Source organism: Haplochromis burtoni, unplaced genomic scaffold (genome assembly GCF_018398535.1).
Source record: "Haplochromis burtoni strain Fernald_Lab_line unplaced genomic scaffold, NCSU_Asbu1 Contig_263, whole genome shotgun sequence".
NCBI lineage: Eukaryota > Metazoa > Chordata > Actinopteri > Cichliformes > Cichlidae > Haplochromis > Haplochromis burtoni.
This window is the reverse complement of record NW_024582624.1, coordinates 640,887-662,380: the sequence shown is the minus strand read 5'-3', so window position 1 is coordinate 662,380 and position 21,494 is coordinate 640,887. Positions and strand designations below refer to the sequence as shown.

General features: G+C 43.4%; 1 protein-coding gene across 1 annotated transcript; it reads right to left on the bottom strand.

Moving 5' to 3' along the window:
* Positions 1–2,828: 2,828 nt before the first annotated feature.
* Positions 2,829–21,494, bottom strand: LOC102306970 (mothers against decapentaplegic homolog 6). Its single transcript, XM_005939163.3, has 4 exons — positions 20,030–21,494; positions 18,330–18,383; positions 17,845–17,922; positions 2,829–5,606 (listed from the first exon to the last, which is right to left on the bottom strand). The coding sequence occupies exons 1-4, from the start codon at positions 20,769–20,771 to the stop codon at positions 4,975–4,977; spliced, it is 1,506 nt and encodes a 501-aa protein (XP_005939225.1). The 5' UTR covers positions 20,772–21,494; the 3' UTR covers positions 2,829–4,974.

Genomic DNA, 21,494 nt, shown 5'->3' with positions numbered 1-21,494 from the left:
TTTGTCTTTGTCCAGCTGACATAAGATCAAAGTGTGCTGCGATAGATTATCAGATCGTGTTGTTAACCTTTTTGATTAAACTGCTGTTAAAATAGTTACCATTCAATATTACACCAACAAACCTGATACTGACTCACAGTTCAGAGCAACTGACCGCTGAGCTCTAACAAGCTGCAAGTATTGAATAACTCACAGCGATATCAGAGATATTAGAAGAAAGAAACATGACACTTGAGCAAGATAGCAAGATCGCGGCAGTCCCAACCCTGGTGCCAAAAGAAAAAAATAACACCTTTACAATAATCGAGCCAGGAAGCCTGTGAGCCCAGTCATGCTGCTGCACTGGCACTGCACAGGTTAGTAGTTTTGATGATGAGCATTACTGCACTGGAGAGGTAGGTGAGAGTAGGTATGTCTGTGTCATTAAGTGAATTTAGCACGGCATTTGTTTGGTGCTCTGGTGAAGTAAGCAAGAGCACTGATCATGTTGGCAACATGAATGGAGTAGCACTCTGCACACGAGCAAACTATAATAGACTGGAAAAAACAAATGCTTTTAGAGGTCCAGCATGAGGGCAGCATGGTGGCATGGGCGTTAGCACTGTTGCCCCACAGCAGGAAAGCCCTGGGTTTAAATCTGCCTATCTGTCTGGAGTTTATATGTTCTACCCATGTTTCTGTGGGTTTTTTCTATAGGTAATCTGGCTTCCACCCACTTAGGGACTTAGATCAATTGGTGAGAGTTTGAGCCCGAGTAGCTGTCTATTGCTCTGTGATAGGCTGGTACTGCGTGTCCCGCCTCTTGCCCAATGGATAAGCAGAAGAGGATAACTGGCTGGGTTTTGGAACAAAGTCAACAAATGTTTGAGCATCTTTTTAATCAGATTTCTCTGATGATTCTGCACCTGCATATTTTATGTCCTGATGACCGTGGATCTCGCTTTAGGGCTTTAAAATAAATGCCCAAATAAGTGCCTGGAGATGTTACCAACATAGCTGAAGAGTGGTGAGACGAGCTTCTACTTCTGTTTAAAACATGTTTTTTTGTGACCCTTAATAAATGAAGCATTACCTACATGAGACTCAAAGCTAAAAGGTAGACAGTGTTTGCAGTTAAGGAGCTCAAACTTATATGCATCCATTTGTCACTTATCTTGCTTGTAGCAAAAACAGAGAACGCCTCCCATTAATTACACATCCCTGATGTATTCATTAACATAATTATAACATGACAGTTCGTACAGGGTTAATTATACAGTGAAGGGGTGGAGCTCAAGAGCCAGGGGCAGAATTAGCCCGTTTTTCTTCAGTTCACAGTGAGGTCAGCAGCCACCGCAGCCCCGAAGCTAAGGGCCAAAAGAAAATACCGTCCTCCATTGCTCGCTGTGCATAGGATCCTTTCATTGTCTTCATGACTCTGAATCGGGACAAAGGAAAACAATTAGAACAGGAGGCTGTGCCTGGCTGTTTTCAGATGGGAAAACCAAAAAAGAGGTGGAAGAGAAACATGGTAGGTTTCTGGACTAGTCCTGCCAGCAGCAACTCTCCCACCCCAACCCCTGCACTGAATCCTTCCATTGTATCCAAACCACAAATCCCACACTTTGCCTGGAAAAGCAGAGAGGAGCCTTGACTGAAATATACATTGGAATTTTTTTAGGAGGGGTGTATGGGAATGCCCAAAACTTTTACAAGGCCTTTATTCAGTTAAACAAATAAAAGTTTAAAACTAAGATACTGTTACTGTGTTTTTGTGCTAAGATATCTATTTCAAACTTCCAACACTGGAGAAGTTTTTAAGTGGTGCGGTGCTTCTTCTTCTTCTTTTTCCTCAGGAGTGTTGCAACTTTGTAATCAACCCCACTTTACTTTTCAGGCTAAAGTTAATTACAGGTTTCAGCAAGCAGCCTGAAGAGGTTCAGGGTCAAAACAAAAATGCCTGACTGCCTGAGCCGAGCGATGTCCCGCTGCTGCTTCTGCTTCTTCGACCGAAACTCGGGAAAGGTTATCGTTTTTTAACACCCTCCTGACGTATACGTTACTTTTTCATCTCACTTCTCCAGCTCTTTGACCTTTTCTCAGATATGAGTTTCCATAAATAATTGTGTTGTCGGAAGTCTCAAACAGGATGCCGTTACGCTATAAACACAAAACTTTCGCCTACCAGAGTCGGTTGGGGCCTGAGTGCCCTGCTGTGGTTTGTTGTGTAATCTCTCAGTTATGCACTTTATTTTCTTACCACTGGCACTGTGACGCCTTTCACTGTTTTCCATTGCTGCTGGTGCTTTCAAAGCGAGAAGATAGCTGAAACTTGGATATGATTTACACAGTCTGAATGCATTTTTAAAGAACATGTTGCGTATGTGTAATGGGACTGTATGTACGCGTGGAGACATAACAAAACAAGCAGTTCAGTATGGTTACAATGACCCGAGGTACATTGATCCACCAGCTTTTTACATCATTTACCATCTCTTTAGCAAATGGAGTTGGTTCACATGTCTCTGCATGATCTACAGCAACTAGAGCCTAGAGTTACTTGAATAAAGGTTTGGTGGATTTTCCATACTACCACAAAGCAACTGTATTTACATTGCTCTGCCAAAGTCTTGAGCCACTGCTCATTTCTTTACATTTTTAAAGGAAAATGGGCAATTTATTAAAACATTTGCCAACATAACTGGAAATACAGTGTATAAGTAACATTTATTCAGGAACAGTTCTCGTGTTTCTTGAAGGACATTCAAAGCTCTTCTTTGGATGTTTCTGCCTTTTGTTCTGTTCTCTGTCAAGATGATCCCACACTGCTTCAATAATCTTGAGGTCCAGCTCTGGGGAGGCCAGTCCATGACTCATAGTGTTCCTCTGTGTGTTTTTCTATCCAGGTTCGCTTTTACTGCATTGGCGGTGCGTTTGGGGTCCCTTCATGATTCCATCAACTTTCAAAAGGTCCCCAATACCACTGGCTGAAATGACAGAGCCTCCACAGTGTTTTTCAGATGGCTGTACGCTCACTGTTGTACCTCTCTCCTGACCTCCTTTGCACATATTGGTGATGAAATGAACCAGTCATTTTAGATTTGTATTCATTTGTATCTATGAGGTCCTGTGTCAAGTTTTTGCTGGATTTTTCCCTGGTTGGACACAACAGTTACTGTTCATCTGCTGTTTTTAGGCCACTTCTTCTTTTGTCCTCCACTTGTCCAGTTTCTGTAAGTTTTTAAGGACACACTGCACACCATGCTAAGATAAGTCAAGTTTTCAAGACATTTATAATCTGGACAAAATATAATATCTGCTGACAAATGAATGGAGTTTTAAACCACTGCAGCTAAAAGATCAGACATACAGTACAAATCACCAATCATTGGAGTGGGTACGTATCTGTCTTGATGCATGCTCAATCATCCAGGTAAGGAAATCCCAAAAGTTGATCTGGATGTAACGCTTTCAGGGGGAGAAACGTTTCGTCACTCATCCAAGTGACTTCTTCAGTCTCAGCTGACTGCAGGTTTCCCCAATCCTATAAACAGTACATTTACAGAATGACTGAAACCAGCCCACTGGCGAACAACGTGCTGTGAGATCAGTTTCTTGATCATTAATATGCAAATTTTCATGACCATTGATCAGCAACACTGATCAAAGATCACTGAATTGATCAGTGGTCCAGAATCAACTTTTTGGGAGTGTGAACTATCTGTTCTGTTCTGGTTAAACACAAACAAAAAAACAGACGAAATATCTGCCACTGTAAAATCTAATTAGTTCCCAGAACTTAAAAAAAGCTATGCAAAATCGTTGCCTCCAAAAAACTATAACTTATATAAGGTTTATCTGGTATGCTTATAAATTTATTAATAGTCCCCTTTTTCTTCTCAGCGCACTTCTCTATTGTGTTTGTGCATACTTACATTATTAGTATGATTACATTGTATGTGTTCAGCTTCCTCCATGAAAATAAGAAACTACAAACCTGGAATGTTTCTCCATTGTTAGCTTGCTGAGTTTTTAGCATCACTTGAAATGTATGCAGGAAGCCGACCTGTGGTTTTGAGGGCAAGACCTTTTGATGAGTTACTTACCATCGCGTGAAGACAGAAGCTGATGTGGAAGTCTCTTAAATGTCAATTGTTTCTAATATTCAACAGGGGGTGGAGGACTACCATGGCTCCGCAGAGAAGTCTGATGGTATTGAAGTCTATGGGATAATGACCTCATGCCAAAGCAGGGTGTGCATTAGGTTGGGCTACCTTGTAGTTAACAGTTCACATCGTCTGAGTGTGGCGTGTCCTCAGTATGAAGGTCAGGTCCACAGCACCTTCATCAGACCTCAATTCAAAACACCAAGATGGAAATGACAATGACTAACAAGCTCAGAGGCTTCAAGACAGAATTTTACTTACCAGTCGATGGTGTTTCAGTGGCTCTGTGCATCTTTTATGTAAAGTCTATTGCACTGAAGGAAGAGGCGTGCTTGTTTGGTTGTTGAGTTCAAACATTAACAACCTTTCTCAGGAATGAGTTACTCACCTTTAATGGATCCTATTAATGACAATGTTATAAACCTGCATGTGCATACAAGTCAAGCAAGGCAGCCAAAGCTCAGGTACAAGCACTCAAGAACATGACGGAAACATTCACTTCATACAAAGACTTTATTGACAATGTGTGTGTGGCATACTTTTCAATGGAATTGCTAAATCATGAGAGTTTCATATTTATGTTTGCGAAACAACGCTGAGAATCTGTAATGTATATATAGAGGCAAAAGTGCATATTCTTGTTCCTTTTTATTTTGTTCATGTACACATTACACTATACATAAATAATTGCATTGTAAAAATGACTCAAATATTTACAAGTATAATATATTTTATATAATATATAAATTTTATATTAAATCTAGGTAGATTACAATTAGGATACTGGATCAGGACGCTTCCTGTGAGTCTATGAGCGTGTGTGCGCGTGCTATCTGTGGTTATTGAGCAGCACCTCCAGCCAGCAGGGGCAGGAAGTGATGAACTGTCTGGAGTAGCAGGGCCCCCATCCTTTTGCAAAACTGATGCGAACACTGTGGGGGTCCCAGGGCCCCTCCTGGCTCTCGGGCTTGACGCTGTGCTCTGCCATCCAGCTGGAGCACTCATAATCGAACACCTTGAGAGAAAAGCCCGGCATCACCCTCTTCACGTTTAGCCCTCGAGCACTGGGCGGGTCCAGAGTGGGCGAGTGAACAAACACCGGGTGCTGGCTGCGATTGTACACCCAAACTCCGTCCGGCTCGCGACTCAGAACGATGCCGAAACCAATTTTACTGCGTATCTGCTGCACACTGCTGCTGCTGCTCCCTCCGTGCCTGTGATGTCCGTGATGACCTAACAAGCTGTGGCTCCCTGGGTCGTCACGCCGGCTATGGTAGGCGTTGGCTTGGAGTTGGCTAAGACAGAGGCCAGTGCCCTGAGGTAGGTCATAGAAGATGCTGAGTGAGGGCTCGTAGGCTGGATAAAGGCGACCCACGCGTGTGCGCTGCTCCCAGTAAGCAACACTACACCAGTGAGAGCGATGTCCGCCAGAGGTCACCGAGCCGATGGAGGTACCAGTGTCTGAAGAGAAAAGGAAAGGAAGTGGATGAGGTAATGGTCGTAGCAGTAAAGTGTATTTAATTTTTCTATCAGTGTGAGATGATATAAAAGACATTTTAGCTGCTAAGCACAAGTAAACAACATCAGAACATCATAAATGGATCTTTATATTGCTATCCCTGACTGTTCTGACTCATCAATAAAAGGAATAATGGGAAGTAGCTATCAGTCGATCTACTTCACTTTTTAAGTTGATGGTCGTCAATTTGTGTGAACCCTGTGTGTTAAAATCTTGTTTAAGTACAACCTTTTCACTCAAAATATATCAGACTAACAAAACTACAGCAGGTTTCACGCGGCCACAGAAAACATGCCTGTTTTGAAAGCAGGAAATCACTTTCTAGGAAGTGGAGAAAGGCTTTATTTTAGCACAGTTTGATGTGTGAAAATGCACCCACAGTTCATTAGATTGGACTTCTTCTGGAAATCTACATTGTAACTCACGATGCAACTTCCCGAGAAATGTTACCACACTTCGGGTCAATGCAGCCCGCAATGGCTGAATGGCGTGAATGGTTACAGCATACGGTTAAAAGGGGCTTACCTAAGTTACCACATCTCAGTACTATAGATCATTTATTTGCTTTGACTGAGCTCTAGAGGAAGGACCGTGATGATAGAGGGGACCATCTCAAATTCCTTGTGCTTCCTTGAATGCTGTTATTTTGTTTCTAGTTTGTCTTTCATGTAAAATTAGCATTCTCTGGATGTCCTAAATGCATCTCTTGGATTGTTTCCTCTTTTGTAACAATATCTAAAAACAATTTAAAAAAAGAACACATGGACATGAGTGTTGACCACGGTCTCCCTCCCCTGATAAATGATAAGCAAAATGTCCCAATCCTCGATGCTGTAAATGATTCACATCATTTTTATACCCATTCAGCTGCATGGATGCATGCTCTTCCCTTTAGTTAATCACCGGTTGCAGTATTTTGAAAAGGGGGTTAAAACTGTTAACTCCACTGACATCTCCTCACCGTCACCCTCTGCAAGCCGCTTTCAGGCCCGGAGTTAAAGAGGAGGTTTTAGAGCGGGGTGTCTGGGGTGGAAAGCATTCAGCTCTCTGTCAACCTAGCGCAAGCCCATGAACCCTTGACCCCCCAGCCCTCATGCTATCAGCTCACATTAACTCCCACACAGAGTGATGCCATTATTTTGCTCCAGAGACTCTATTGACACAGAAGATTTAAAGACCCATGTGCCTGTGGCCCCATTCCTTTCATATTCCAGCGAAAAAACCCTCGACTTCATTTACCAGGGGCCAAAATGGCGGCAGCCTTTCTCCCAATGGCGGGTTGCTTTAAAAGAAGAAAGTGAAACGAGGGCCGAGATCTTTTTTGTGTTTATGCCCCGGCCATTTTCATTTCAGGGGTTTCAGAGAAGAAGGGTTGGTAAATGTAGAAGAGATGTGAGTGGTTGCACACGAGCACAAACACACACAGAAAATGATGAGACAGGGCCTCACACATGCCCACGTACGCACACAAATTGAGCCCTCTGATCCAAACAGTATGACTGTAACACACACACACAAAATTGCACTTCTCATCTGAGGCCCACGTGTGTCATTAGTGAATTCCAGGCTGGCAACTCCTGCGGACTGCAGTTTTTACAGCTCTCCAATAAGAGAGCGGGCTGCACGGCTAGCTAGGATCGCTCTCTTTCTCCCACTCTATCTCTTCGTGGCTCGCTCACGCACACACAAACACACACTTTTACAAGCCATGCTCTTCCCTGTAATAAGGCAACGCAAACATGTCTGGGGAAACACAGGGAGACTTTATGAGCTCACGATCAACTTAATTCCCAAAGAAGACTTAAAACAAACTGGAACTTTTAAGGTTTTCTTTCAAAAGGCACGGCACACTTTAATTTCAATCATATGATGAATGATGGGGCAAATAATATGGTTTTAAAGGCTGGCTTTTTTATGTTTCAGACACCCTCAGTATTCATAGCTGGATAGTATATTGGAAATAGAAACATAAGAGGCAGCAGCTAGAAGACATGAGCACTCATAAGAATTTAGATCTCCTCCTGCTCTCTTTATTTATGGTCTCATGCACGCCTGAAGTGTGCTTGTGCAGACTTTATTAAATTTAAGAATGACTGACCTGCTGTAAAGTTCAAAACACTAGATCAAAATTTCCACCAGCATTTTGACAGCGAGGCATGTTTAATGTTTCTGGCAGAGTCCTCGGTGTCATCACGCTCGGCCTGGCTATCATCCAAGTAAAGGTGTAACCAGCTTGTGTGAGAACGATGAAGGAGGGAGGGAGGAGGAGGAGGGCAACTGACTTCTTCAATGGAATTTTTAAAGAGGGGTTGAAGCTGGAGGTTATCAGCATGTTTATATTCAACTGGAGGAAGTCAAAAAGCTGTGTGTGTCTGTGGGACTTTGTTGGTGTGCATGCATGCCCGCATCTGTACGTGGGCTGGCAGCAATTACAAAGTCCTGCAAGCATTTAAGCCAACCTCTATTTAACAGCCCTGTTTACCAATTAGATAAGTAGCCTTTGTTATTTCATTTCAAAATCGCTGTCTCTTAGTGCCAATCTCACCGAGACGCCCACTGAACTTTAGGGGTTGAACAAAGGTGGGAATATACACGACAACAAGCTGCAACTTTACTGCACAAACAAAGTAAAAGGCAGTGGCAATCAAAGTTCAGAGGTCAGACAGTCAGTTTCCTGCCGGATGCTCACAGATTGTTAAACCTGGACTTCAAACGAGGATGCCAGCACTCATCTTTTATCTCACATTTCCGCATCTCTCTGTTTTCCCTCCTGTAACAATGTTGGGAATATGATGTGACGCTCCCTCAGCAGACAAAATGATGCATAAAAGCTTAACTGGTTATGAACATATTTTGGGTCTTGCATATGTGAAGCAAACACGCTAATAAGCTGGCTGTTTACATGTCTATAGCTGTAAAGCTACTTTAACTTCCTCCAAACTTCCTGCTTTGTTTTCTCTTACTCCAGTCTGAACAGTGGAGGCTTCCTCCTCCAAACTGTAACCTGGAGAGAAGAGAGGAATAAAGCTGTGCAGGAAAAGACGGGAAGCAGAGGAGTAAAAAAGAGAGAGACAGAGGAAAAGGGAGACTGGGTAGACTGAAAGAGGGAGCGGGGGAACGAGAGGGAGCGAGAACCTGCCAAGCATAACCAGCATCCAAGGAAAAAATGAAGAGAGAGAAAGAGACTGTGAGAAAGAGAGGGAGGGAGGGAGACCCTCGTCTTTCATCCAGTGCCAAGGATTAGATTCCCCTCCAGTTATTAGACTCTTCCACTGTGCTGAAAGAAGTGGGTGGGTTGGGAAGGGGGCGGGCAGGGATGAGGAGGGAGTGTGAAGGGGACAGAGGGACGAGAAGGGAGGATAGAATTTATCTACTGACCATCGTCGGTCGCCTTTAAAATGCTTTGTTTTGATTCAACTTAATGCCAAAGATCCTAAAAGAGTAGAAATAAAATCAAATAAGGTGGGGAAAAACAGAGAAAAAGTGAGAGGGAGAAAGAGAGAGAGACACCCCTCCCTGCCTACAAATGGTAGATTCTATGTTGTTTGAGACAACTATCATTACAGGGAAAAAACTTCAATCCAGCAAGCCACATTTAAGCTGGCGTCTCGACTATCTCTACCATCAGCGGGCTGCCTTATCGCCAGACGTGGCCTTTACAGTCGAACACAGTGGGGCTCTTGCTCACACACGCGCACAAACACGCATTCCTGCACACACACACTCATTCCTTCTCCCTCTTTTTTTTTTCCATTGTGAAGTGGATCTCTGTGATGGAGCGGTGTGTGACTGGAGATGTCTTGTGTTTAACGGCACAAGAGACACAAACCTGGCCTCGCCAGCTGGAGACGTCCTTTGGACCGACCCGACTGAGCTGAAGTAAAGTTACAGTGTGTCCCTGTAAAATTCCTTGGGAGAAGTGCTCGGAGGCGGTTTAGAAAGGAAGAGCGAAAGTAACGAGCTTCCTGCATTTCTGCTGCTACTTCAAAGTGCCAAACAACTCGAGCCAAGGAATGTCTCAGGTTTTGCATACAACTCGCATCCTGGACAACTCCACTGTCGCGTTTATGCCATCACCTTGGCCATAAAAAAAAAAATTGTGAAAGTAAATGCTTGCACTGCATTTGGCTTGCACACAGTTGGCTTTGCAAGATGATCTCATCTGTGGTCAGTTTTTACCTTTTTATTCTCATTGTGCTTCTCCTATACATGCAACTGTGCGTGCACCTACAGAGCCACCAGAGATACATACGCAGGTATCATCACCACTAAAGATTTAGAGTCTTAAATCTGGCTTGCTTAAGACAATGCATAGTTTAAAGTGCACAAATGACTCAAAGAAAGATGATTAACGTCTGAACGGAGGCACGAAAAGCAGACGCAGGGCTGCTTCAGAGCTCGGTAGTTGACAACTCTCCCCTCCCAACACATTCCTGGACAGGCCCTCTTCCTCAACACTTCCTCCCCCCCACCCACCCTCCCCTCAGCCAGTCACAGGGGTCAAGTTGACAAGTCTCTCATTGAGCCTCACGTGGTCCGACTATATGGCCTTCACTCCTCACAACATAATTACACGCGTTTATTGGTGGAATAGATCCATTTGTTCCACTATGAAGAATTAGTTATGGAATTCCACTAAAATGTAATTTGGGAGAATTATCAGAATGTGAAACTCCAGCTCAGACGTGCACGCGGGAGTGTGGACCGAAAGCGAGGTGACACGAGGGCCTGCAGTCGTTTAGCGGAGGGCGACGCGTGCAAGAGCACATTTACTATTTCTCGTCATTCGGTCATCAAAATCAAATGATGACAAATGCTGTCAAAAGTGATTTCCAAAGCGGGGTGAACAGGCGGCTACAAGTCCTGAAAATACCTACAAATATTAATTAACGTGCGTCTTAGCTCAGGGTTGCCTTTGGAGCTCACGGTGCTGCCGACAGTTTCTTACATTTCATACAGTCAGAGTCTGTCGACATCTGCAAAGAATCTTTAGGTTCAGCAGCATGGCAGGATTCCATTAAAAGCCAAATTGCGAGTTGGCAAAAACTCTGAGGGAACAACGGAAAGCCACAGCCAGTCCTGTAATTTAAACCTTATTTTAAATTGTGATTGCCTGACAACATGGGCCGAAAGAGAGGAGAGCAAGACTACGAGAGCAAAAAGCAAGCAGAAGAACTGTGGAGAAGCAACAGCAGAGGTGGATCTTCAGTAAGGGCAGGAAGGGGGCAAGAGCAGAAGAGATAATGAAAGAGAGGAGAAAAGGTTTTTGTGAACAATGAAACAACAACAACCTTTGCTTAATCACCAGGATGGCTACAAATATGTAACGTCTTCTTAGTGTATGAACTTGGAAGCCTGCTGATTCACTTTGCTTCATTTAGAAATGTCTGCGAGATGGATCTGCACGCGGCGTTTAAACATATGCACACTACTGCCGCATCTATCATAATGAAAAAGAAAATCAAGAAAACACAACCCGCTCAAGCAATCTATTCTAGGCGCAGGGACCTCAGATACTCACATACGCTATAATTCATGTTGGCTGCTTTTGGGGGGCATCTTGGGGCGATGTGATGCACGTGACGTGTCAAAACTAGAGCTTCGGACACTCAGTGAGTACAGATTTTACAGCTTTTGATTACATTTGAGACAGAGCCAGAAGAAATGAAATCTTTTTTAAAAGTTGGAAAGTATTAAACCCCTCTATTTTTTTTCTATAGGGAAATAAAATAAGGGAACCTGGAGGGTTTGGTAAGTGTGGCTGACATGTTCTGGGTCTGCTATCAGAAAGTCCATCTATACAAAGCATTAACCCTTTATAGCCCTTTATATATATATATATATATATATATATACACACAAGAATTTCACTCGCACGTGCTGTACCAATGTACCTGCACATGTGATGTGACAATAAAAAGTGATTTGATTTGATTTGATATATATATGTATATTTTTTTTTCTGTTGCTTTTTAAGATTTGTTTGATATCCTGAAAAATCTGAAATCTAACTTTACTCTTATTTGTTACTTTTCTTTCATGTGTTAACCTGGTCTGTGCTTTGGTTTAAGCCACAAAAGGGCAAAGTTATAGGAAGAGCACTGCAGAATTAAACTGCAAAATAAAAACCATGAAAAGTTTAATAATGGTGCTCTCCAACTGAGAGAAATGCCACATCCAGAACTTGTCAGCTCTTCCAGATATTCCCTTCACTGCTGTATTTTCTCTGGGAGCAGGGCTGTAATAACATGGCATTCAGTCCAAAATGTGTTTAAAAAAAAGAAAAAAAAAAGGTCACAAACACAATAAACTGAGCGAGTTGTGTGCTGCGTCCTCACCCATGCGGCTGCTTGTAGTGAAAAAGAGGCGCAGTGGAAAATATTTGAGGAAATGGCAAATGGTTAATGGGCCGGCACTTGATGTTGAATTCCATAGTCTAATGTGTCTCAGTCAGGCATAGGAGCAAGTGCTGTACGCGTGCCAGCAAACAGACTGGAGATTCAGGTCACCGGGAGGACCCATTCAGGCGGCGGCAGAGGGATTCTCACCAGACACGGCAGAATGCGGGTGTTTATTTTGTGTCTTTGAACAATTTATCAAGCATCTGAGAGTGATAACATTTTTTGTTTTGTTTAATCTAGGTATCTAATTTAATATTCTACTTCTGAGAGTAAAGCCTTTATTTGAGAGCAGCATCGCTTTGGTGGGCGAATTCCCCAAAACCTTCTGAGCTAAACGTAGCATGGGAGCACCGTCAAAACTCTTAAAACTGCCTGCTTCCAAACTTCCAAGAATGTCAGTTCCACTCCACGTTTCTTAAGTATTAACGGCGATATGTTCAAACATGTATCACATGTCACTCCCAAGAGTCAGACCCCCTCCTCCCCTTATCCCCCACCTACTCCTTTTACTCGGAGACCCCGCTCCCCCTCACCTTCCCAATTTCCCAACATTCCTAGGCCGTGCCACATCAGTCAAAGGGCCAATTCATGGGGTTAATGCTGCTGTGAGTGCAGACAGGGCTTTGAGACAGGATGTTTGGCTGATACCTCGCTCTGCTTAACCAAACAAGCCCCCAAAATATGATTACTGAGGGCAAAAAGGGACCAGTCCTCTTGTCTTACCTCATTTCATCCAGGCCATACTAATGTCCTCTAAGTATCATTGCCTTACTTGTTTCCACATGTTCAAAAGCCAGGGGCTAATGACAAGAAGACGAGCAAATGTTTGACATGCACAAGAATGTCATATGGTGAAAGATGGCAAAGAATTTACAAACTCTTGGCACTGTTTAGCTACACTCTCAGTTCCGTCAAATGTACATGAATCTGCATATGGCACACTTGACAATGTGGTGAGTAACATACACAGTGCTCACTGAAATGCTAGTAAAACAAGCTTGTTATACTCATTACACACCAGGAGGACAAGAAAGCAGCTGAAACACAACATCTATGCCAAAAATATAACATTTATCCCAAGGCTGAATGTAAGTTTTTACATTTTCTGATACATTTTATGTTACGGCTGAAAATGTGAGTAAGATGCATCTGCACACAGTGTTTAAACATGCGCGTGAAGCAGCACGAAATAAACTAAAGAAAGAGTCGACAACAGTCAGCCTAAATAAAATTATGAGAATTGAGATAATCGCAAATTCAGTTAATTTCAATTCAATTGTATCTATATAGCACAAAATCACACCAACAGTCTCCTTAAGGTACGTCATATTGTAGGGTAAAGACTCTACAATAAGACAGAGAAAAACCCAACAATCAAACAGTCTCCTCTGACCAAGCACTTGGCGACAGTGGGGAGGAAAAATACATTTGTTTGTATTTTAGCTTACTAATAAAGGTTTTACAAATGAGCTACACCTATAAAATCCTTAGTTTTTTTGGCTATGTGATGGTGTGATGACAGGGGACCGCTTATTAATAATATGAAACCTCATTCTGCAATTCTGCATGACTTTAATGCATCAGAATTAGCTGCTAACACCAAATGCTAGAGTTTATGTGCTAGAGTCAACATGGTAACAGTTAGCATGTTGTTACACTGCGAGTTTTAACATGATGGCCAGAAACTGTCTTGATGTCATCTGATTCGTGTTTGGATGGGAATGTCACTTAGCTCTGTTTTTATCCAGTAAATGGCACATCCTGACAGCTGATTGACGCCGGAGAAGCTACACTCAGCTCTCTATTTATTGCCTTTCTCAGTATTTAAAAAGCAGGTTTGCAAGTTGTTATTCGATGTATGGAAATCTGCAACTAGTGTTGGGATTATCATAGTTATACAATTATATTACACCATGAATTAAATTTAATCAGATGCATTTACCTTTGGCGAGAAAAATGAAACTCTTTGTACAGCGTTACTACATTAGAGTTTACAAAAGACTTACATACAGTGCAGGAGCACATTTTATTTTTGTTTTTAAACTAAAGCCAGACAACAAATGTGTTCCAACTAATTTGCAACACCATCAAGTGTAGGTCTTTGTTTCTAGATGTACTACATTAGTTTGGGAGTATACGTTTAACTGCTTCCCCCCTCAGATAGATTTATTGTTTTCCAGTTTTACAAGAAAAGGATGGATGCATTGTGAAATCAGCACTTTTAAACAAACCACAAACAGAACTCATTGCCCAGGGTTCTCACATACAACAGCGAAGATTACGACAATAATGTACAATCAGCCCTCTGTTATCGAGACCTTTCAAAAAAATGTGTTTTTTTAACTGCTACAGTAATTCAAATAAGTTATACGTTTAAATTTTGATAGCTGTTTTTGATTGGCCGCTCATTTTGCCTATGAAACCAATGAGCACTGCTCTAAGAAACCATGAATCTGTTCAGCCAACTATACCAAAGCAGGTAACCATCTGGTACCAAGTCTATTATTGTTAGAAATCAAACAATATTTTTTCCCTGATATCAGAAAAGACTCTAACATTTCTGTGCAGATGCTGTCAATACTAAATTCCTCCATATCAAACTTTAGAACACAGCTACGGCTTGTAGAAGCTAACCTGTACAGCTGACACAAATGTGCTAATGTAACCGGGTCATAAATTACATATTGTTATAATTACATAAAATGTGTTCGAAACCCCAAACTGTTCCTGGTACATCTGACTTTTAGGACCTCCAAGCCTGTAGTTATCTTCATTATTCTTCTCCTTTTCTTCTTCTTTGGTGCAACCCTATAAATTTGGGGTACCCCTTTGGGCTTTTCCCCTTTTCTTCGATTCCCCTGTGGGAGAGGTCAGTTTCATTTCTTTTCCAACACTAATTATATTTTTATCCACCCTGATGTTTCTGATTGTGTGTTTTTGGTTCATTATTGTCATAATTACGCCTGTCTTTTTTAGATGCTGTGAATATGTGGTACGTGTGTGCGGCGTATGTGTATAGGCAATGCTAATGCTAGCATGAACAGATAAGCCTTGCTAGCTTGTTAGTTGGCGTGGGTTGAGCTAACTCTCGTCCTATTTATATTTGGTTATAGGAGCTGAAGTGGGCACGTTTTTTACTTGGAGGTCTTTCAGTGTCAGACACAATGCAGGAACAGACCGGTTACACTACCACCTTAACTTTTAATGTCAGCTCAGGCTAATAAGACCTCTTTGTTTTTTAGTTTGACCCATTGGCTATGCTAAGTGGAAGCCATTTATTAGTCTCATCCACATTAGGACCAAATTTCATTACGTTTCCAAACTGACAGCCACAACACTGTCCGTGCGTGAAAAAGCAAATTTCATTCCAAGCTACAAGAGAAAAACTTACAGTCAGAAGAATCAGAGAAAAGCCAGCACACACCTTCAAGTACAGTACTCAGCAGGCCTGTTCAGTTATACATCGATTTTAAAGGTACAAAGAGGAAAAATCCCCTCCAACAAATCGCGTGATTGGTGAAAGCGTGTGTGTGTTTGCCCTGATAGAACCCCTATGCGAGTATTTTGAGACGATCTTATCACAGAGTCAGACAGAAATTCCTCCCTGTCTCTCTCCCTGTCATACACACACAACACACACAAGCAGCTGAACAGCACATTTCGTTGGAGTCACAGGGGGACGATCCCAGCAGATATAAGTCTACTAAACCTCCAGCAGAAACACTCTTTTTCAAGGCAGATCTGTTTGTTGTGGTTTAAAGGGAACGTTAACTGATTGAATGATAAAAGAGGCCAGGGCAAAGGTATGTATGGACCACACCCTGCTGTTGCACTTTTTTTTTAAAGCTGTGAGTACACAGCTGGTTTTTAAAGGAATGAAAAAAGATGCTAAAGTGCCAAAGCACATGTCCAATGCTTGTTTTTGTCCTAAAAAAAACACTGCAAGCTTTAGATGATATGCCAAAGGATTACCTGCACAATAAAAGAGATTAATTTGCACTCTTGAAAGATCTTACCAACATCAAGGGGTTTTTTCGGGGGGAGGTTGTGACAGCTACGCTCATTCTGATACATGTTTAAGTAGGCTTCGCGTTCAGCTCACTTCCTGTTATTCACCCAGCTTGTAGCTCAAAACAGGAGTCCTCTAACCTGTCAGAGCTAACAACAAAAGCTACATGCAGATTTCTTGGCTGCCTCTGTTTACCCAAGTCTCACTCCTACTCATGCCTCTTGGCCTCCGCTCTGGTTCTCGGCTCCAGAGTGCTGGGGTGGGGGGCAGGGGATCAGAGACCACACACACACACACACACACACACACACAAGCTAACTTGTCTATACATTCGACACACCACATGTTGTAAGGAAGCTGATACACTTCCATTCATATAGACAGGCAAACAATAGATGGTTCCCCCTCACTCATTACTCAGAAAGTCAAAAACTTGACATTTGATGGACTTCTGACCGAGTGTGGATGATTTGGGACACAGTCTTCTAAAATAAGTACACTTTCACAAATCAGATAAATTGTTTGAACTCAGAAAGTGTGCAGTGACTGTTAGTCATTGATAAACAACTGTGGATGACTTCTCCAAAACTATCCAAAAAGCAATCTTACACATTCATGATGGTGTAACAGAAAACTGATTTGTAGGGTGAATGCAGGTGGACAGTTTATATTATTTGCAATTAAAGCATCTTCTTGCTCGCATTTCAGCTCAAACTCTTCTGAGAGGGGTGACGTGTGCTTTGGGAGGACTGCCGACCTCAGTATTGCTAAAAAAGCTGGCTAAGGCTCTGCCCCTGGAAAACGCGCATAACAACTCAATAAACTGCTTCTGCTTCCAACATCAACTTTAACTAAAGGTCTCCAGTTAACTTCTGGGCACAACACCCCCCTCCTCCAAAAAGAAAATCCTCAGTGACTCCTCATAAAGGTCAACGATACCACGGCTACACTACGCAGACTTCATAGGTTGCCCATTCACCTTTCAACACCGTCCACAAGCGAGCTCGGGGAGGCTTGATCGAGTAGGTTTGTGGGTTTCTTCTAACACTGTGAGGACCTCTCCACCCGACCCCAGCACGTAAACAAATAAAGCTCCAGTTTCATCATCTAGAGGGGGCTGTTTCCTGTCCAAAGCAGCCCTGAGCCCCTTCTCCCCCTTTACTGCATACACACACGCGCGTCCGCGCACACACACAGAGCTCTACATCGCCGCCTCATCAGAGCCGCTCGGCTCCCCCGCCCCCAAAGTGCCAGCCTCTTTCCACTGCTCAATTGCAGAGAGGAATGAAGGGATTTGAGGGAAGAAAGAGGGAAAGAGGGGGATGGGTGGTTAGAGAGGCAAAAGGGGATTGAGAGTATGCACAGGGATCTTATTGCAGCTTCGTCGCAGTGAAATATTTTGCTGTGCAGAAAGCATAGACAGGGGAAAGAGAGACAGAAAGCCTACACTGCTGTGGCATCTAGATAGCGAGACCCCAGACCCCCACCGAGCCCTCCGTGCCTCTCTGACAATAGAAGCTTTATGCAGCGGAGTTTTCTGTTGCCTTTGCGGCCTTTGAAAACAGGGGAAAAGCACAACATAACACCACCAGCAAATATAATTTGGCTTTTATGTAAACATTCAGACGGGATGCCTGTCTCAAAAACTTTTTCCCCATTTGTGCTTCCAAACTTCATTGTGAGAACTTTTCCTTTCTTCAGAATCAGCTTTCTTCACCATGCACTGCAGGAAAAGCAAAAAAGCCAGCAGTTATTATGCAAGTTACTCACCTGTGTAGTCTCTTGGCATATTGAGAGGCGGATTGGAGAAGAGGGGTGGCGCAGTTTCAGTGTAAGACAGAGATGAGTCTGGGAAATGTAAGAAAAAGCAAAGGCATACAGTAGAAGTGTGAGATCCAGGTTAATTTTTTTTCCCCCAACTATGATTTTGGTAATCAAGCACTCCTTGAATCCTTTATCAAACAATAAAAATCTTCTCGTCATTAAAGCTCAAGCTTCGCTGATTTTTAGACTGTCGATAGGACACCTTGGACTTCCTTTGACAGTGCACAAAATGATTAATCAATCCGTTAATCTGAAAGCATAATTGTCAGATCAATGAAACAGGGGACTGTTTTATCATAACACAACACCATCATGTGTCTCTTTCAGCACAAGTGTCTTATATCAAATAAAGTCTGTATTTTCAGATGAAAGATATAATGAACTCCTTTCCTACTTTGTTTTGTGGTGGCCATTTTTTTTCCCAAACTCACCCAGTGGCTTGTGTTCATCTGAACGGGACAGAGAGTATGGAGGTGGAGGTGATTCTGTAAGAACAGCCAAAAAACACGAGGTTAAACTAAAGGTTCAATGAAGACTGCCACGCACAGTATGCACGGTTAGTTCATTACTGTTTTATTAATCATATCGTAAAGATGCATGAGGTCGACGAGGTTTTACGAGATGCACAATTATGCAAGGAGGCACACAAGAATGTAACATGCCGAACTCTGTCTGTCAGTTCAAAATTGAAGACATTTTGGTTAACACACCCCCCCCCCTAAAAAGAAAAAAATCTAGAGCCTACACTCACATAAAAAGTATTTTCTCCTCAGGGAAGTCTTTAAACATACCTGTTGTTATATCAAATGGTAACACATGCAAGACCTGAATGCAGCACTGCAGATCAACTTTACACTGTGTTATTTTTCATGGGAAAATATGTTCATAAGGCTGTGTGTGTCTGTAATTTCACTTTGTATCGACATACCTTCTACCCTAGATCAAGGAAAAAACTTAAAGCGTGGGGAATATTTGCACAGCTCATATCTTGGAATTCCTTTGGAGCTTTTTAAATAAATATGCTTAATCAACACGAGTCACATTGCATCAGACCCCCAGTTAAGTATTTCACCCTAGACAATATATTTGCGTCTTTATCTGATGCACTTTTAAAAGCCTTTGCTTCGTTTTTACCCCCTGTTACTTCTTCATTATCTTTCCGTTCTTTCATACAAGCTCTCATTATGACTTTTGTGTTAAAGCGGCTTTGAAAGCTCCATAATTCTGCTGCTGCTGGAATAAATCCTTCACTCCAAAGTGGACACAAGTTTGTGGCTGCGGCCCCTTTAAGAGCAGAGCCAGTAATTGCCGGAGTCCTCAGTCAGTCAGATACCCAGCGAGTCAGTCTGGCGCCAGCACTATGCAAACTGTATATTATCGGCACTCCTTAACCTAAATAACAAGAGGAGGACCTCCTTGTCAGAGGAAAAAGAGCCTAAGTGCAACTTGAGTGCGACCTCCATTTGGATGATGTGAGAAGCGCCAGAGTTTTTGCGAAAATTGAAATAAGCGTGTAACGTAATTGGAATGTGCAGAAGGACCAAAGTAATGGTTGCCCAAAGTTTAAAAAAAAAAAAAAGAGTTATGAATAGACCATAAACCTGTAAGACAGACGATAAAACACTAGAAGAAAAAACAGACTCGCACTGTCAGCTGGAAGTGCAGCCAGTTAGACGCCTGCAAATGCATGATGAGTTCATCTGTAATAACTGCAGGAAAAGAAATGCTCGACACTTTAACAATACTGACTTTCTTCTTCAGCTGCACGCCTCAGGCGAGCGATACATATTTGTTGGAATTCCCCATTATATTATGCTATTCGTTATACTGTAGTTATACAGGTCATCAATCTTTATATAGCATTAAATACACTTTTTTTTATTTGCATGAGACTAACTTTCTGCAAGGCCTATCAGCTTGGAGGGGATTCTGGGGGGGGGGGACCAGGAGCCCTCGTGAAGGTGTGTGTGATGGTTTCAGATAACTCAATCTCGAGGTTGGATATATTGTTGGATATTTCGGTGTTTAAGGCATTTATAATGGTCTTTTCTAAGGGATGATGTCTGATTAATGAGTTTGATCGATGTTCTCTGATTCCACAACCCCTATCTTCCGGTGTCAGTGTCCTTACCTGGCCCGCATAAGCGGCTGTAGTGATGAGGATTGCAGCACACCTTTGCGCTGTCCACCGCACCGAAGCTCTGGCAGTGGCACAGCGGTTTGAGTCGCGCTGAGAGCGGCAGGTCGCCCCAGCGGAACACCTTACAAAGGAGATAGTATGGAGAGATGTGATGAGCACCGAGCCGCAGCTCAGTATTCGGCACCATAACGCACTCGCCGGGTATCCCTCCTTTGGTCTCCACAGCCTTCACCAAGGCGTCCAGAGACCTCTCCTTGAGTCTCTTCAAAAAAGCGTGAGCGGTGCTCGCAAGGTCCTCCTCCAGCACCCCACGCCTCGGTGCGCACTGACAGGGGCCAGCTCCGTCTTTACTCGCGGCCCAGTAAGAGCTCCGAGGTCTGAAATCCCATTCCCCAAACAAACAACACGTCACCGTCCTGCTGTCGCTCTCCTGTCCTCGCCGAGAGCCTCTGTGCTCCGGGACGCACATGGCACCCCGGTCATCGTCGGGCTGTTCCTCGTCCTCTCTCTCCGCGCCCTCTGTCAGGTCTCCAGCCTCCCCCGTGAGTCCCGGAGCCGTGTCGGTGTGTGTCATCGACCGTTGCTCGTGTCTCTGGAGCTTACCCGAGTGTCTGCCCCACTCACCGTTCCGCTCTCCTTCACCTCGTCTGCTTCCATCCCGCCCGTCGCTCTCGGTGACCACACGGCTTCTCCAGAGTCGCCGTACAAGACCTGGGCGTCTCGACTTGAACATACGATAACCTAAACAGTTTCGGATGAGTCCCGTCGGTCCCGTCCGCTTCTCGGGAGATGCCACATCGATTTACACTCGACGCACAAGACCGTGAGTTTGTGCACGGTGCGCACAGCGTGCGCAGCCGGTGGTCACCGTTTCCAGGCTTCCTCGCAGCATTAGAAGGTAATGATCAATCACGCATCGCGTTAAACATCACCGAACATCTGATGAGGGAGAAGGCTACATGCAGTCACTGCTCAGTGACCTGCTGTCGCCAACTCAATTAAGCCACTTCTTTCGCCTGCCCTCTCACAAAGCCGTTAACTCCCCGACACTCTGAAGGTCCCACACACAATTCACAGAACATAGTCAGACCGCCCAAAAGGCCAGGATCAGCTTACATGAACAGAAAGACCATCACAATCAGAAACTCAGAACTTTTCCAGACTTTCCAGACTAGAGCCTCTTCGATCCCTTCGTGGTTCCTTGGCTTCGAAAAATAAATCCTTGCAACACTAAAATCTCGGTTTCTGTCGCTGTGTGGGATGCAGGAACTCCGCATCAGTGTCCCGGGACAAAGCAGAGATGATCGGACACTCCGGTGCCAAACTCCAGGACGGAATCCGTGCTGAGAAGTTGTTTTAAAGAGAGCTGGAATTACTCCACTCTCCACTCCCCTGCAGGAACTTTTCGGACGCACACACACAAACACACGCGTTCACACGTGCACACACGCTCCCG

Bases quoted from the DNA above. Each gene is read 5' to 3' on its own strand.
- LOC102306970 (XM_005939163.3), bottom strand. From the start codon at position 20,771: ATGTTCAAGTCGAGACGCCCAGGTCTTGTACGGCGACTCTGGAGAAGC. The intron at 17,923-18,329 runs GTGAGTTTGGGA...TACATTTCCCAG, and splicing joins AGATGAACACAAGCCACTGG to ACTCATCTCTGTCTTACACT. The intron at 5,607-17,844 runs GTGAGTAACTTG...TTTTCTCTTCAG, and splicing joins TATGCCAAGAGACTACACAG to ACACTGGTACCTCCATCGGC.